The sequence below is a fragment of the Protopterus annectens genome, chromosome 13.part0 (genome assembly GCF_019279795.1).
Source record: "Protopterus annectens isolate FY-2018-M chromosome 13.part0, PAN1.0, whole genome shotgun sequence".
Lineage (NCBI taxonomy): Eukaryota > Metazoa > Chordata > Ceratodontiformes > Protopteridae > Protopterus > Protopterus annectens.
Window position 1 is genome coordinate 182,830,128 of NC_056747.1, and position 15,847 is coordinate 182,845,974.

A 15,847-nucleotide genomic window follows, 5' to 3' on the forward strand; every position below is an offset into this window, starting at 1 on the left:
GTTGTAGGACCGGTGGTATTCTTACATGTGGCCAAATATATTTCTTGTGATACTGTATAGGATAAATGGTGTGGAGGTTATTTAAGAGAATTTATTTGAATAGTATCACAAAAAAGGACATTAATGCATTATATAAGCATTCAGACTTTTGTAAAAAAAAAAAAAAAAAATTAATATATTTTTGTTTTAGAAAAAATTTAAATACAAGTGCAGAGGAGGTTGGTGGGGAAATAGTTTGCTATAGATAATCGATTTGGTAAATAGAATTAAATGCTACATGTTTATCAGGTCTCAATGGTAGTATTTTATAAAAGTGTTTTTATCTATGTTAACATTTCATAAAACATTATTTGGAATTTTTATTTTTTGAGGTTTTCATATATGTAATGTTCATTATTGTAAATATAAAAGTAGTTGATACTGTGTTTATTTCAGAGTATCATATGATTTCTTTGATCACATGGCTAGGTGTGGCTGTTGTAAGATAATGAAGTTTTATTTTGATGACGTCCTTAGGTGCAGTATGAAAACACTTAAAGCATTGCATGTGGAGTATTTTTGTTGTTTATGGAGCAAGTCATTTTTTCTAGTGAGAACAGTGTGGCCATTGATTGTGTTTTTCAAGGGGAATAATGCCCAGAGTATAAACTAAGGGAACATGGTTTGATTAGCATCTCTGGTACCTGTAGGACTTGGCCGGGACAAGAGAAATAATGAAGCAAGAGCTGCTGGCTTCTTCTGGGGAAGACGAGAGGCGGATCAGCTAGGGCACAGTAGTGGTACTAGGCTGTGGTAGTCAGCTGCTGCTGCAGGTAGGCTGGGACAGAGGGCATGTCACTACGTAGGTGTGGGTGTTCTGTCACTCTGCTATTGCATGTGCCATCTGAGTATGGCCTTAAAGTAAAACCCTATGAGCTGTAATACAACAGCTTCTCAACTGGCACTGACCCAGTCACATTGTTTGGCAACTTATCCCCCCCCATTGACCCTTCAGATGGGAATTGGGCACCCAGTGTATTGGACTCCTCTAAAGGGGGACCTTTCCTATGTATGACACCAGGGTGCTGTTGTGTGAATGGGAGAATAAAAGACCTGACAACAGAAAACCCTGAAGTCAGTGGCAGTAAGTAAAAAAAATATCTTTAAATTTCATCAGTATTATTTGCTTCCCCAAAGAAAATTTAAACTGTATATTGCATTTTAGCATTGTATGTTGAATAAAATGTCTTACAACCCCTTTTTTGTTGTAAAAATTGAAAAAGCTCTTTGAATATTATTTATTTATTTATTTATTTTACATTTGTTAACCGGGCTAGTCTGGCTGGATACATGTCCATTTTCAGCAGAGGCCCGAGGAGAAAAGCTCCACTAATAGACTACGACAATACATGAAGACTACTTTACTAAGTAGATCAAACTTTTTAACAGAGAACAAAACACAAAACAAATCAAAATGTCCCAACAGAGTACAGATTATCTTGACTAACTTAAGTAGGTTACAGTAAGATGAAGATCAAAGTTCACATCATGTGGTTGAGGAGATAAATTCAGGCACAAGAAAATACAGTTGAGTAAAGGATATCTGAAGTGTAGGTATGTAAAATTTAATCATTGGTCAGAGGTAGAGGAGAGTGATGGTATTACACAGTGTGAAAAGAAAGCTAGTAGTTAGACAAGCTAAAAAAAGCAAGTTAGAAGGTAAGGAGAAAAGTTGGTAGTAAACTTAAGGGAGAAAGGGATAAGTGGAAAAAGAAAAGTGTGGGTAGAGTATGTTTAGATAGGGTAATGGTATTTAATCAAGTTAACTGTTAAGAAAGTAAAGTTAAACAGGAGAGTGAGGTATATAGGCAGTGAGACAAGGGAAAAGGGTGAGGGACCAGAAAGGGGGTTAGGAATATTAGTTTAGGTAAGAATGGGAGAGTAGAGAAAGAAATATGCAGACTGTTCAGAGTAATAAACAGTAGTATGCTCAGTCAGGGTTAGAGCAGGGGCAGAGCCAGTGGATTTGTAGGTGGTTTTTTATCTGTTTTTTGAAAAGGTGGCATGATGTTAGGGAGGTCAGTTCAGTGGGAAGTTTATTCCAGTATGAACCGATAGTGTTTGCAAATAGGGAATCACCTGATTTATTATGAGATTTCAAGGTAGTCACTAATAGTTTGTTGGCTGATCTGAGTGTCTTGAGGTTCTTATAAGGTGTAATGACATTATTTAGTATAGGGATGTTGGAAGGGTAATGGAGAATTTTGAAGGTGATGACTAGTTGTTGTAGAAGTATAAGGTTTGGGAGTTCAAGCCAGTTGAGTTTCTTTAAGTTTAGACAGTGGTGAGTTTGGAAGGGTGAGCCAGTGGCAAATCTGGCTATACTGTGGTAGGCAGTATTCAGTTTCTGAAGATTACTCTTAGATAAGTTGACAAAGGAGGGGAGGCGTGGTTAGTGTAGAGATAAGGTGAGTTTGGGCTAGGGCTACTCGGGAAGAGGCAGTGAGATAGGGCTTTAGTCTGTAAAGGGCACCAATCTTTATATTAACAGTTTTGATAGTTATATCAATATGATGGTCGAAGTTAAGCTGGTTATCTATGGTGGCCTAGGAGTTTGGTGCAGTTGTCAGGTTGGATGATAGTGCCATTACAGGATGTTATAGAGAAAGAGATAGGGGTGGATTTAGAGGTAGGGGTAAAAAGTATTAGTTTGGTTTTTTTGGGATTCAGGAGGAGGCAGATATGTTGAAACCAATTTTCTGCTGCAGTGAAGACTGCTTGGGTGGAGGAGTGGAGTTCTTCTGGGGTAGGGGCTGAGCAGATGAGAGTAGAATCATCTGCATATTGGATGCATGTGGATGTAGGTAGGGAGTTGGGCAGATTGTTGATGAAAGTGGAGAAAAGTAGGGGGCCTAGGATGGATCCTTGTGGGACACCAAGAGTGACAGGGAGTAGAGTGGATAGATGGCTGTCCCACAGTACAGCTTGTTTCCTATTAGTTAAATAGGAATTGAACCACTGTAAGGCTAGAGAGTCCAGCGAAAGAGATTTTAAGGTATCAAGGAGAAGTTGATGGTTAACCATGTCAAATGCCTTTGAGAGGTCTAGAAACAGTGCGGAAGAGAATAGGTTATTATTACGATTTTTATTTATGGTATCAGAGAAGGAAAGAAGGGCAGTAGTAGTGCTGTGGTAGGGTCTGAAGCCATGTTGAGAGTCTACAAGCAGGTTGTTATTTAAGAGATAGTTTAGGAGTTGGTGGTGAATACAGCGTTCCATTATTTTCGATAGAGGTGATAGGAGGGCGATAGGTCTAAAATTGGATAGTTCATTAGAGTTTCCACCTTTGTGGAGTGGAATGATGTGGGAGATTTTCCAGCAGGATGGAATTTTGGATTCTGTTATGGTTCTGTTTATTAAGATGGATACTGGGTATGCTATTTCTTTTGCAGCTAATTGAAGGAATTCAGCAGGAAGTTTGTCAGCTGAAGGTGTACAGGGTTTTAGTTTAGACAGTAGTTTCTGTATATAGGTAGTTGAGACGGTTTCCAGTTTTAGTGTATAGGTATTGCTGGGGATGGGAGTAGTTTGGAGGGTGGAGTCATAGAGCTTGCAAGTGAGTTAACAGTTTGAGAGAAGAAATTGTTAAAGGTGTTGGCTATGATGTTAGGTTGTTCTTGTGCTAAGCTAGCTGGGGTAGGTGTTTTGGTATTGCCTGGATGGAGAAGTTTATTAATTCCTGACCAGAATTGTTGGGTTTTGGTTGTGGTTTTGTTGGTATTGGAAGTTATAGTTTTTTTTATCTAGGATGACAAGTTTCTTTGTTTTGTTTCTTAGATGTTTGAAGGTCTGATGGTCAGTGGGGTTTTTAGTAGATCTCCATATTGACCATGATTTATTTCTCATTCTCATAGTTTGTTTAGTAGTAGCAGAGAGCCAAGGAGCTGCTTTGGATCTGATTTTAACTAGTCGGGATGGTGCATGTTGGTTAAGAATTTGTAAGAAGGTATTGTTGAAATGCATTACTGCATCATCTATTGGGAGGTATTTTAGTGTAGACCAGTTATATTGTTTGAGTTCAGTTTGAAAGGATGACAGATTGAATGCTGTTCTATTATATTTGGTCCGATAAGTAGGTTGTTTAGGGATGTTGCATTTTTTTTTAGTGATAAAGGTAAGGAGGTGGTCACTAATATTGTCCGGGAGTATGCCTGTATTATAGGAGAGGGGATTGTTGTTGGTTAGTATCCAGTCTAGGATTGTTTGTTTGTGGGTGGATTTGTTTATTCTAGTAGGAGAGTTAATGGTTTGGTGAAAGTTAAAGAGGTTAAGGTGTATGGTGGGTTTGGGGATATGCAGGAGATCGAGTCGACATTAAAGTCACCTAGGATAATGGTTTCCTGGGCGAAGGTGCTAGAGATCCAGCAAAGGATATTTTCTAGGGTGTGGATGTTCTTGCCTGGGGGGATGTAGGAACATATTATGTTTATAGATTTGGTTGTGTTGATTTGGAGTTTGGTACATAGCATTTCAGCATTTCCTGGTGTGGGGGGGGAGGAGTTAATTAAAGTTAGCTGAAGTTGGGATTTAAACAGGAGGGCCACCCCTCCACCTTTTTTGTTAGTGCGGTCTAGTCTTAAGGTACTATATCCTGGGGGGGTGAATTCATTGTCTTTTGTAGTAGGTTTAAGCCAGGTTTCTGTGAGGCATAGGATATCAAAGGCATAGAAATCAATTAAGGCATGGAGTTGAGTGATTTTGTTGTTAATGCTACGGATATTAAGATGAGCAATTGAGAGGGAGTCTGAGGAAGAGTGTGGGTTAGCGTAGGTGGTAGTTTGTATTAGAGGGCTTAGGTTTTGGGGGGTGTTGGGGCCAGGGTTGGGGTGGATATCTCCATATATAAGTAAAGGAGTTTGTGGTGGTTGTAGGGGTTTTGTATATTTGAGTGATATTGGAATGAGTCTCTTAGAGGTAGTAAGTTGGTAGCGGTGGGCTTTATGGAAGAGAGGGGGGAGATAGGGACAGGTTGTTAGTATGTTAATGTGTGCTAGTTTGGGTAGGGGAAGTGTAGTAGTAGTATCTTTGTTTGAAGATGGAGTTTGTAGTAGTACGAGATTTTCATAGGAGGTAAGGGTGTAGTAGAAAAGTAGAATGTTTAGGAGAAGGAGAGGAGAGAGAAATTTTAGGGTAGAGGGCATAGTTATATAGAGTAGGAGGTTAGAGTTAATAGGGTAGTAGGGAAATAGGAGGTAAGGTATCAAGAGAGGGTGTGGTGTAGGACGTGAGGTATAAGATGGTGGATATAATGGAGAAAATGTTATAGGTTGGTGGGTAATTAGGGGGTGTGTCTAGGGAAGTATAAATGTAGGACCCCTGGGGGTATAGTTTTTAGTTCTTCTTTTTCAGTTGTGATCAGTAATTTTGCAACTTGATATATTTATGCATGTAAGTTTTGAAAAAATGTAAAACATCACTGCAGTTGTATTGAATGTGACGCAGTTGTAATTCTGTATTTTTTTATGTAAACACTTGTGTTTTACATTTCAGGAAGGGTGGAAACAACAAACTGATAAAGATTTGCCATCATAATGGAAAATATGGTTTTTCAGAACCTTATACTTTTAATTCTGTGGTAGAACTCATCAACCACTACCGTCACGAGTCTCTTGCACAATACAATGCCAAGCTGGACACAAAACTTATCTTCGCAGTGTCCAAATACCAGCAGGTAAGAAACTTTTTTTTTTGTAAGTACCTGGTACATTACAATAACATCACTATGCCCATCAGAATTCTTTGAGTCACTGTTAAAAGCAAGATGTTGTACCGAACTGCATGGAATTATTTTACATGACTTGTCTACTTCTGGTAACCTACAAATGAAGGAAAGCTTTCAAGCAGTCACCTATTTTAATGTCTTCTCATTGTCAGGCTTGGCTCTTTTATCATTCGGAGTGAGGCAGGTGTATGTCAGTGTGGTGTTCATCCTCTGTCTTGGGAGGAACCCATCTCTTATAAATGTTGATTAACAAACATTTAAACTAGTTAAGAGAGGAGGCACAGTAGACAGGGGAGTTATGGCCTCCACCTCCCTTAAACAGCCAAGTAGTTAGTGGCATTAACTCATTGTAGAACAAGGTCAGAAGATGGTCAGTGGCAAATGAAAAAGGCTCACAACAGTATGCAAATGAATAAGGTGACAAGGGGCAAGACGAAAGAAAATGGAAGGCAGCAGGTATTGCTTCATGTAGTAATGGCAGCGAAGTTTCATGGATGAGTAATGACTTAATGTTGTGACAGTGGCAGAAATAATACTGTATCAGGGAGGAAATGAACCAACAGAACAAGTAAATGAAGAGAGGGGACACTGTGGCTCACATAATGGAGTCTGAGCATGATAGCAAAGCCTGCTCAGGGATTATCCACCGACCTCCTCTTACTGGAGATGAAAAGGTAGCACAATGTTAGATGTCATGTGATAGAAGTCTTTACTGTTAGATGGTGGCTGCAGCTGTCAAATGAACTCCATTTAACATCAGTCTGTTTGTCGTCGTCCCCCAATGTTCTGAGGGGCCATCAAGCCTACATTTAGTGCTGTGATTCCCACGAGAGGCAATATATGGGATGTAGTCCCACCATTGTCACACTATAAGGTGTGAGGAATAATTTGTTTTCCCCGTTTTCTCTTGACATGTAGAATATTAAGTGACTGTGAGCAGGACACTACAACTTGTAATTATTCATTCTTGTTTTTAATCCACTTGGCTGTTTGCAGAGCCATATCATTATCAGTGTTCACTAGGGTGGATTTATCAAGCTTGTAGTGCTAGAATGTACTTGAAAAATAATTTCCGATCTAATGCTCTGAAATGAAGATGGCAAGAGAAAGAGGATTTCTGATCTGGATTTGGGCATTGATTTGAGGTTGTGCGATCAGCGTACTTCATCATTTACCTGACTGCAGATTACATAAGTTAGAGTGAGGGCTTCTAAGTTTGAGAGATCTTTTCAACATGGGGTGAAGGCTCAGAAAAATCTGTAGTATAACTGATAGTCTCAGAAAAAGAGGGAAGAAATGTGAGAGTTGCCATTGCAAAAGCCACAGCTCTTTGTATTAAACAAATGCACAAAGCAGCAAAAAATGTTTAAAAAAAAACAGTCTAAGATGAGCTGACATTAAAGGTTAGGGATTTTGCATAACGTCCAAGAAATGCACGAAAATGCAGAAGGATGAATGAGCACATTTCTACATTAAAAAAGAACAACAGGAAAGGCATTCAGAAAAAACAAAACTGGACTTGGAGATAGATGGCAACTTTATCCTAGAGGGGATGCAAAATCTTTTATAAATGCATAAAGGCACAGTGAATGACAGAGAAGAGAAAGATAGTGAAAAGAAATGCATGTGGAGTCCAGCAGAAAAGGATAACTAAAAGCAAAGCTGCTAGTGAAAGCATGTTGTTATTCATCAGGAAGGGTAGTAGTCAGATGTTCTTTGTGTTTCACTGTTGCAGTCATTACGTTTGGGTAATCCTGCTGGCAGGTTGCCCTCAGCTGGCCTGAATTCCAAAGTCTTGGGTCCTGCGTCGGCTGCTGTCGCCCCTTCTCTGATGTCAGGTCGTCAGGGGTATAAAAGAAGCAGCCAACGCCATTTTCTTTAGTCTTTCTTGCCACATGGTGCCCGAAGCAGAAGCAGTTCGCAAGTGCCGGTCGGCCGACTCCTGAGATTTTCGTGTTCGAGTTTCATATCCAAAGTCTTCAATAAAGCTAAGTACCCCGTTGGGGAAACTTTTTTCTTGCTCCAGACCGATGTCGGAAAAAGTTAATAATTGTATTTCTTGTGGGAAGCAAATACCTCCTAAGGATTTTCATTCTTACTGTATTCCTTGCATAGGCCCTAATCACAAAGTTTCTGGTTGTCGGTTTTGTGCTAGATTTAACCAACGCACTATTAAGCGTCTGTATGATTTTGCTTTAAACTATTTTGGACTCCGGTTTAATTATGGAGAAATGTCGTCAGATAGCCATCCGACTACCTGAGTTCACAAGAAACGCAAAGAAAAGGAAAGAGATAGACAGCCGAGGCCCGGCCCAAAACCGACAACAAAGCTTCTCCTAAGCCAGTCGCCAGTTCTCAGTGAGGCGCTTTCGCAGCCCCTGACGCCCATACTTTAGAGTTGCAGGCCGCTACTGACTCCATGCCGCTGGAAACTCAAGGTATTGGAGCCTCGGATATTATCCCTTCAGATGGGTCCAGAGACGCTGAGCAGGCACCGGCTTCTCAGGGTGTATTCAGACCTAAACATCTTTACATCAAACCAACTTCAACTTCAAAGGCAAAGACTGAAGCACCTTCCAAAGCAAAGAAACAAACTCAAGAGCCATGTGGTCGAGCCTCTATGCCAAAAAAAAAAGATGCTCAAAATGGCCGAAGACTTGATTACCTTGATCAGGGGTTCACTTCCCCCTCCTGATAACAGGCCTAGGCAAGAGACTGACTATGAATCTTTAGATTAGGTTTCCATTTCTTCTGATTCCTCTTCTGATCAGGAATATTCTCTTCCCCCCCTAGGAGGATTCTGATGCTGAAGAATCTATACCTTCAGCTTCTCCTCCAGAGGACAATTCTTTTGGGGAAACCTTACATACCATGAGGGAGCATTTCCACTGGGAGAGCCAAGATTTTTCAGAATCTAAAAAGAGGCTCAGGGATTTCCTTTTACTACCTCAACACAAGCCAGTAGCTGTCCCACCTGTGTTAGACATTGTAGATGATGTGTTTTCAGAGTCTAGTCTTACCCCTAACTCCTTACCTCCAGCTCCTGTTAAGCCTGACAGATATTACAGGGTTCCTGACGCTCATAAATTCCTTTTTAAAAGCCCTGCTGCAGACCCAGAAACTATTTCTCAGGATCCCAAAGGAGTTAAGGCTACCGCTGCAAAAAACTCTACCCCCTCTGACAGAGATTCTAGGGCACTGGATAGATTGGGAAAAAAGGTTTACACATCTGCTACCTTGGCTATAAGGGCCTTAAACTGTCAATTTCATATGCTCAAATATCAGCAACATGTCATGGCATTGCTTAAACAGAAAATGTTATTAAACTCTGAATGTGCAGAAAACAAGGAAATGCAGGATTTATTGCATGCTGCTGAACAAGTTGGAAAGCATACTTTGCAATGTGGGTTTGATTCTTTAGAGGCCTCCTGCAGGACCGCAGTTACAGGTTCTGTAATTAGGAGGCATGCTTGGTTAAGGGAACAAAATCTGCCTGATCATGTTAGTTAAATTATTAGATGCACCTTTACAGCATGATACTTTGTTTGGTGTTAAGGCAGAAGAGGTGTTAAAGAAAATGGAGGACAAAGCTAAATCTGTGCAAACGGTCAAAGATTTTTTACAAGTGCAGCCACCTAGGTTTAGTAGACACTGGCCAACAAAGAATTGGTCCTTTCCTGTTTCAGACAGACCTCAAAGGGGCAGATCCAGATGCCCTAGAGGCAGATCCCAGGCGCAAGGTTCATACCGCTCAAAGCAATGGGGGGCTTCTACCTCCAAAGTTGGAGAAGAAAAATCACAGCCATACAGGAAACAGTCCCAATGACTTCCCCCTCCCTGCACCAAGCACTTATCTCCTGGCAGCACCCTTAGGGGGAAAATTAGCACTTTTTTCTCAAAATTGGCACATTATAACCCAGGACAAGTGGGTTCTAAATAGTGTCACAAGGCTACAAGTTCCACTTCCATACCCTGCCAAAGGCAAATGGCTGGCCAGATCTGCCAAAAAATCAATGGGCAGAGGCACAAAAACAAGTCTCATCCCTCATGGACATGGGGGCCATTCAACAAGTACCAGAGCAAGATTAGGGACAAGGATTTTACTCAAGACTGTTCTTGGTACCCAGAAAGGACAAGGCCTGGAGGGCCAGTACTGGACCTATCTGTTTTGAACACATTCCTGGATATACCAAAATTCAAGATGTTGACTTTGCAGCAGCTTCTGCCCATGCTGGGCAAGAACGCTTGGCTTGTGACTTTAGACCTAAAAGAGGCATACCTGCATGTCCCAATCAGACAAATGTGCAGAAGATACCTACATGGCATCCTGCATTCTGCTAATTCCATATGCAAGACTGCATATGAGGAAACTGCAATGGTATCTAAAATGTGTTTGGACTCAACATTGCCACAGCGTGGAATCATTAATTTCACTCATTCCCTGCCTGCAGCAGGAGTTTCGATGGTGGGCACAGGCCTGTCACCACAACAAGAGACAGCCATTCATTTTTCCCACAGCCAGACCAACACTAACAGATGCATCAGATTATGCCTGGGGGGCCCACATGGCAGGAAAATGTATTCAGGGCACATGGCTCCCAAGCCAAAGGCATCTTCACATCAATCAGAAAGAGATGCTAGCTGTACAAAATGCCCTGACAGCCTTCAAGGACCTACTTTATCCAGGACAGCTGCTGATAAGGACGGACAACGCCACAGTCATGTGGTACATAAAGAAGCAGGGGGGGCACACATTCCTACCCCCTCTGCAGACAAGCCATGATTTTGTAGAACACAGCATTGACTTACCAAGTACACCTGCAAGCACAATTCCTGCCAGGAAAAACAAATGCTCTGGCAGACGAACTAAGCAGAAACCTCATGGATCCTCACGAGTGGAAACTACATCCACAAATCTTTAACATGATAACAAGGAAATGGGGATGCCCAGACATAGATCTTTTTACCTCCCCTCACAACTGCCAACTTCAGAGATTCTGCACAAGGACTTAAAGCATGGAAAGTGGATGCCTTGTCATTCAGCTGGAACAACCTTACAGTATATGGCTTTCCTCCACAACGTACTCCTAAAGGTCAGACAAGAGAAACCACAAATGATACTAGTTGCCCCAGATTGGCCATGTCAACACTGGTACCCAATCCTAAGGAGCTTGTCTCAAAGCCCAGCCTGGACATTGCCTCAAATTCCTCATTTACTGACCCAACAAAACAATCAGATCCTGCACAGCCAACTCAGAACCCTAAATCTAGCTGCATGGCGGATAGTGTAACCATTCAGAATACACCTCTCTCTAAAGCGGTTCTGAATGTTATTTTGGAGGTCAGTAGGCCCAGTACCAGAAAATCTTATACAGAAAAATGGAAGAGATTCTGTGCTTGGAACCAGGCACAAGGAATTGAACCGCTTGCTCCAAATATTCCTCAGATTTTACAATATCTAACGGAGATGCTGGACAAAGGCCTATCCTTCTCATCAGTTAAGATCCATGCCTCTGCCATTTCAGCTCATTACAATACGGACCCACCTATTTTTTCACATCCATTGCTTAGGCAGTACCTCAGGGGGGCTAAAAACATAAGACCTCCAAGGAGAGCACCAATACCTGCATGGGACCTCAATTTTGTCTTGGAAAAACTCACTGCCTCCTTTTGAGCCAGCCAATACAGCTGAGATAAAATTCTTATCCTGGAAAACAGCTCTGCTCCTAGCAATAACTTCAGCAAGAAGAGTCTCAGAGCTACAGGCATTAATGGCTGTGGAACCTTTTATTATCTTCCATCCGGACAGTATTTCTCTAAGGACAAACCCAACATTTATGCCTAAGGTAGTGTCCAGTGGGGCTCTTAACCAAACCATTCATTTGCCTACTTTTTACCCAAACCCACAGAATAAAGGGGAGAGACTTCTGCATTCTTTGGACATATACAGACAGCTATGCTTCTACCTGGACAAAACTAAAGCTTTCAGAAAGAATGAGCAACTTTTAGTGGCATATGCTGCAGGATCACAAGGAAAGGCTATCTCAAAGCAGACTATTTCAAAATGGATAGGACACTGCATTGGTTTCTGCTATTCTCAACATGGCAAATCGGTGCCTAAGGGCATTAGACCACATTCTACCAGGGCAGCAGCCACCTCAGCAGCCTTCCTCAGAGGAGTACCAACCAATGATATTTTAGAGGCTGCAACTTGGACTTCAGTGCACACTTTTACTAAGCACTACCACTTACCTCTGTACTCTAAATCCAGAGAAGGCTGTGCCACTGCAGTTCTGCAGGGCCTTATAGCCACTCCTAATTCTATTTAGACCCAGCCGCCCGACCTCAGCTTTGGGATTCAACCCAAGTGTAATGACTGAAACAGTGAAACACGATGAACATAGTACAGTTGTGTACCTACCATAAATGTAGATGTTCGAGTGTATTCACTGTTGCAGTCCAGGTTACCCACCCACCATCCCCCTTTCTTTGCTGGGACTTATCTGTATTTCTGTATTCTATACAACCTGTGTGGTGTATTTGCTTGTAGATGAAGGTATTGTTTATTTTAGTGCATGCTTTTATAAACAATGTGTTTTAGCTTCCCTTTTGGGGGCACCTGACATCTGGGGCAAGAAAAACTGAAGAAAATGGCGTCGGCTGCATCTTTTATACCCCTGGCTCACTGACGTCAGGGAAGAGGTGACAGCAACCGACGCCAGACCAGGACTTTGGAATTCAGGCCGACTGTGGGTAGCCTGCCAGCAGGATAACCCAAGTGTAATGACTGCAACAGTGAATACACTTGAACATCTACATTTATGGTAGGTACACAACTGCACTTTCTGCAGGGCCTCATAGCTGCTCCTAATGCTGTTTAGCTCCAGCCTCCCAACCTTAGCTTTGTGACTCTACCCAAATGTAATGACTGCAACAGTGAAACACGAACAACATAGTTCAGTTGTGTACACTTACCATTAATGTAGATGTTCGAGTGTATTCACTGTTGCAGTCCAGATTACCCACCCACCATCCCTTTTTTCTTCTGATGGAACCTATCTTTCCTTCTCTGATTTATACAACCTATGTGGTGTATTTGCTTGTAGATGAAGGTAAATTTTATATTGGTGCATGTAATTATACATATATAAATTTTGGCAACCCTTTTTGGGGGCACCTGACATCTGGGGCAAGAAAAACTAAAGAAAATTGTCGGCTGTTTTTTTATACCCCTGGCGACCTGACATCAGGGAAGGGGCAACAGCAGCCGACGCAGGACCCAAGACTTTGAAATTCAGGCCGGCTGAGGGCAACCTGCCAGCAGGATTACCCAAATGTAATGACTGCAACAGTGAATACACTTGAACATCTACATTTATGGTAAGTGTACACAACTGTACTTTTCCCCAAATACAGCAATTAAAATAGCCCTGGATAGTGAGGTTTATTATTTTACAGAAGGAGAGTTCCAGGCAGAAATCCAGAAACTAAAGGAGCTGGGAACAAAAGAGAGGAATGTAATGGCATTAATCCTAGAATCTTCAAAACTTCAGGAGAAACCATTACTGATGCTTAAGTATTTTAACAGATCATGCTAGGATTGTAAGATTCCTTGTGATGAAATGAGACCTTGCACAATTCCCGTTTGCAAGACTGACAGTCTCTAGAAACTCTCAATTTGACATCAGTTTCAGTGAATGTCATGAAGTCTGTTGTGAATCATTTTTTTTATTAGCACTCGCATCCCAATGGTATGCCTTAGGTGAAATGGTAGTCTTGAATTATTCTAAGTAGCAGTGTATCTATTTATACCCTGGTAACCCATTCAGGATAATTTTCTGTTTTTTACAGACTTAAGTGCTGTTGTTTTCCAGAGACCTTGCATTAAATTAGCAAGTAATTGGTGAATGAAAGAATGGAAGTCGTTGAGACAGTGCTGTGAAGATATGGTTTCACGACAGTAATGCCAGACAGATTTTTTTTTTAAATCATGCATCAGCCTCAGAACCCAAAATGTGGACACCAGCATTGCCAGAATGACTGACACTAAGTGCAATTCTTGACCTAGCTTTCCTTAAGGTTAGTTTGGTATTAAACTGCACACCCCCATTTCTGTAGATGCTGCCATGCATGAGCTCACACCTGCTGGTATCAACGGAGTAGAACTGCTCCTTACCTGCTTTTTGCCTCCTTTAAAGAGGCATAAGATCCAGACTCCATATTCTCTGAGCTAAACAAGGATAATTAGTCCTCTTGTCTTTTGTATTGCCGTAAATGACTCCTCTGGAGAAACTCTTAGGCTTAGAAAGGGATAGGCTGAACTGATCCCAAGGCCTTTTTCCATCATCTAAGAAATACCTGGTGGTGTACCTGGGGAAAAAAAATCAAAGGTTTGAGTGTTGTTCATTCCTTTGGAACCAGTCATTAAGTATGCAGGTCAAGTAACCTGTAGAGACTCCCTGACTCTGCGCTTTTGATACTCAGTAATGCAAATGCCTTCTATAAGTCTTTCAGTGATGTGGGTAAAGCCTCTTACCAAGCATCATTGTGGTGACTCGTAAGTGATCCTTTTGGTCCAACATAAGTTTCATAGGCACCACCAGTTTGCCACCTTGCTGCTAGACAGATTCCAAAGTTTCAGATAGGTATGTTAAGACTCCTCTGACATATTGAGTCATAGGGTGCTCTCCCCTCTCCTGCCTCAGTTCCTACCTATAAAGTTAGTAACTGGAAACACCTGAGGACCTGTTTGAGTCTATGCTGGAGGAGGGCTGTATGGAGACACTGATGACGGCTTCCATGTAGCTCATTGTAACTTTGGATGTTCTTCATGTTTCACTGTTGCAGTCATCACATTTGGGTTGTCCTGCCAGGGGTAGCCCTCAGTCGGCCCAAATACCAGAGGCTTAGTATTTCTGCTTTGGTTGCTGCTGCTCCAGGACCGACGTCAGGTCGTCAATGGTATAAAATCAGGCAGCCGACGCCATTACATCAGTCTTTCTTGCCGAGGAGCCTGAAGCAAGAGCAGCATGAGTGCCGGTCAGCCGCTACCTGAGTTTTCATTTCCGAATTGAAGCTGAAGTCTTCTAAAGCTAAGTATTCCATTGGGGATCCTTTTTTCTTGCCCTAACCGATGTCAGGAAAGTTAGCAACTGTCTCGCCTGTGGAAAGCAAATGCTACACAGAGACTTCCATTCTTACTGCGTTACCTGTTTAGGCCCAGACCACAATGTCCCCTGCTGTCACTTTTGTGCTTTATTCACCAGAACCATATGTCGTCGGGCTCTTCTTGTAGCTAGATATTTTTGCTCTCAGTCCACGAATTCCAATATGGCTTCGGTAAGCCACCCGTCTACTGATCTTCCGAAAAACGTAAGGATAAAGACAGACACAGACCGCACTGGCCCAAAACTGCTGCACTTCCGTAAAGCTAGTAGTCAGTTCTCCCGTCCTCAGTGAGGCACTTTTGGCCCCTGATGCCTGCTTCTGTGGATTTGCAGGCTGCTACCGAGACCCTTTCGGAGTCCAGTATGCTGCGAGACTCTTCTTCGACTAAGGATCCTGTGGATGTCTCTACCTTGGATGAGTCTGGAGCTGCTGAGCAGTCACCAGCTTCCGAGGAAGTATTTCACACTACCGATACTCGACACAGACCAACGACTTCTTTCTCGTCTTCAGTTCTTTCTAAAACTCCCGACTTTCTAAGGCCTAGGGTACGATCCCCAGTCAATAAGGAGACTTGGGGGAATTCTTAGATCTACCACAGCACAGACCTTTGGCCATTCCTCCTGTCCTGGATGCTGTGGATGATGTTTCTATGGAATTCAGTCTGACTCCTAACACCCTTGCTCCTGCTCCCAGGAAACTTGACAGGTGTTAGAGTCCCTGACTCTCACAAATTTCTTTTCAAAAATCCTATTGCTGATCCCAAGGTCATCTCTCAAGGACCTAAAGGAATCAAAGCAACTTCAGCTAAGAATCCCACCCCCTCAGATAGGGATTCCCGAGCATTAGACAGATGGGGTAAAAAAGTATGTACCTCTGCTACACTTGCCAGTAGAGCATTAAATTGTCAGTTCCACATGC

The 15,847-nt window shown here is 42.1% G+C and overlaps 1 protein-coding gene across 1 annotated transcript in view; it reads left to right on the forward strand.

Annotated features, from left to right (window-relative positions):
• The window catches only part of PIK3R2 (phosphoinositide-3-kinase regulatory subunit 2), a 1,862,656-nt gene that overhangs the window by 1,388,601 nt on the left and 458,208 nt on the right, over positions 1-15,847 (forward strand). Inside the window, exon 10 of the mRNA XM_044090759.1 lies at positions 5,530-5,710. Within this exon, the coding sequence (XP_043946694.1) occupies positions 5,530-5,710 (181 nt within the window). The remainder of the gene's footprint in view (positions 1-5,529; positions 5,711-15,847) is intronic.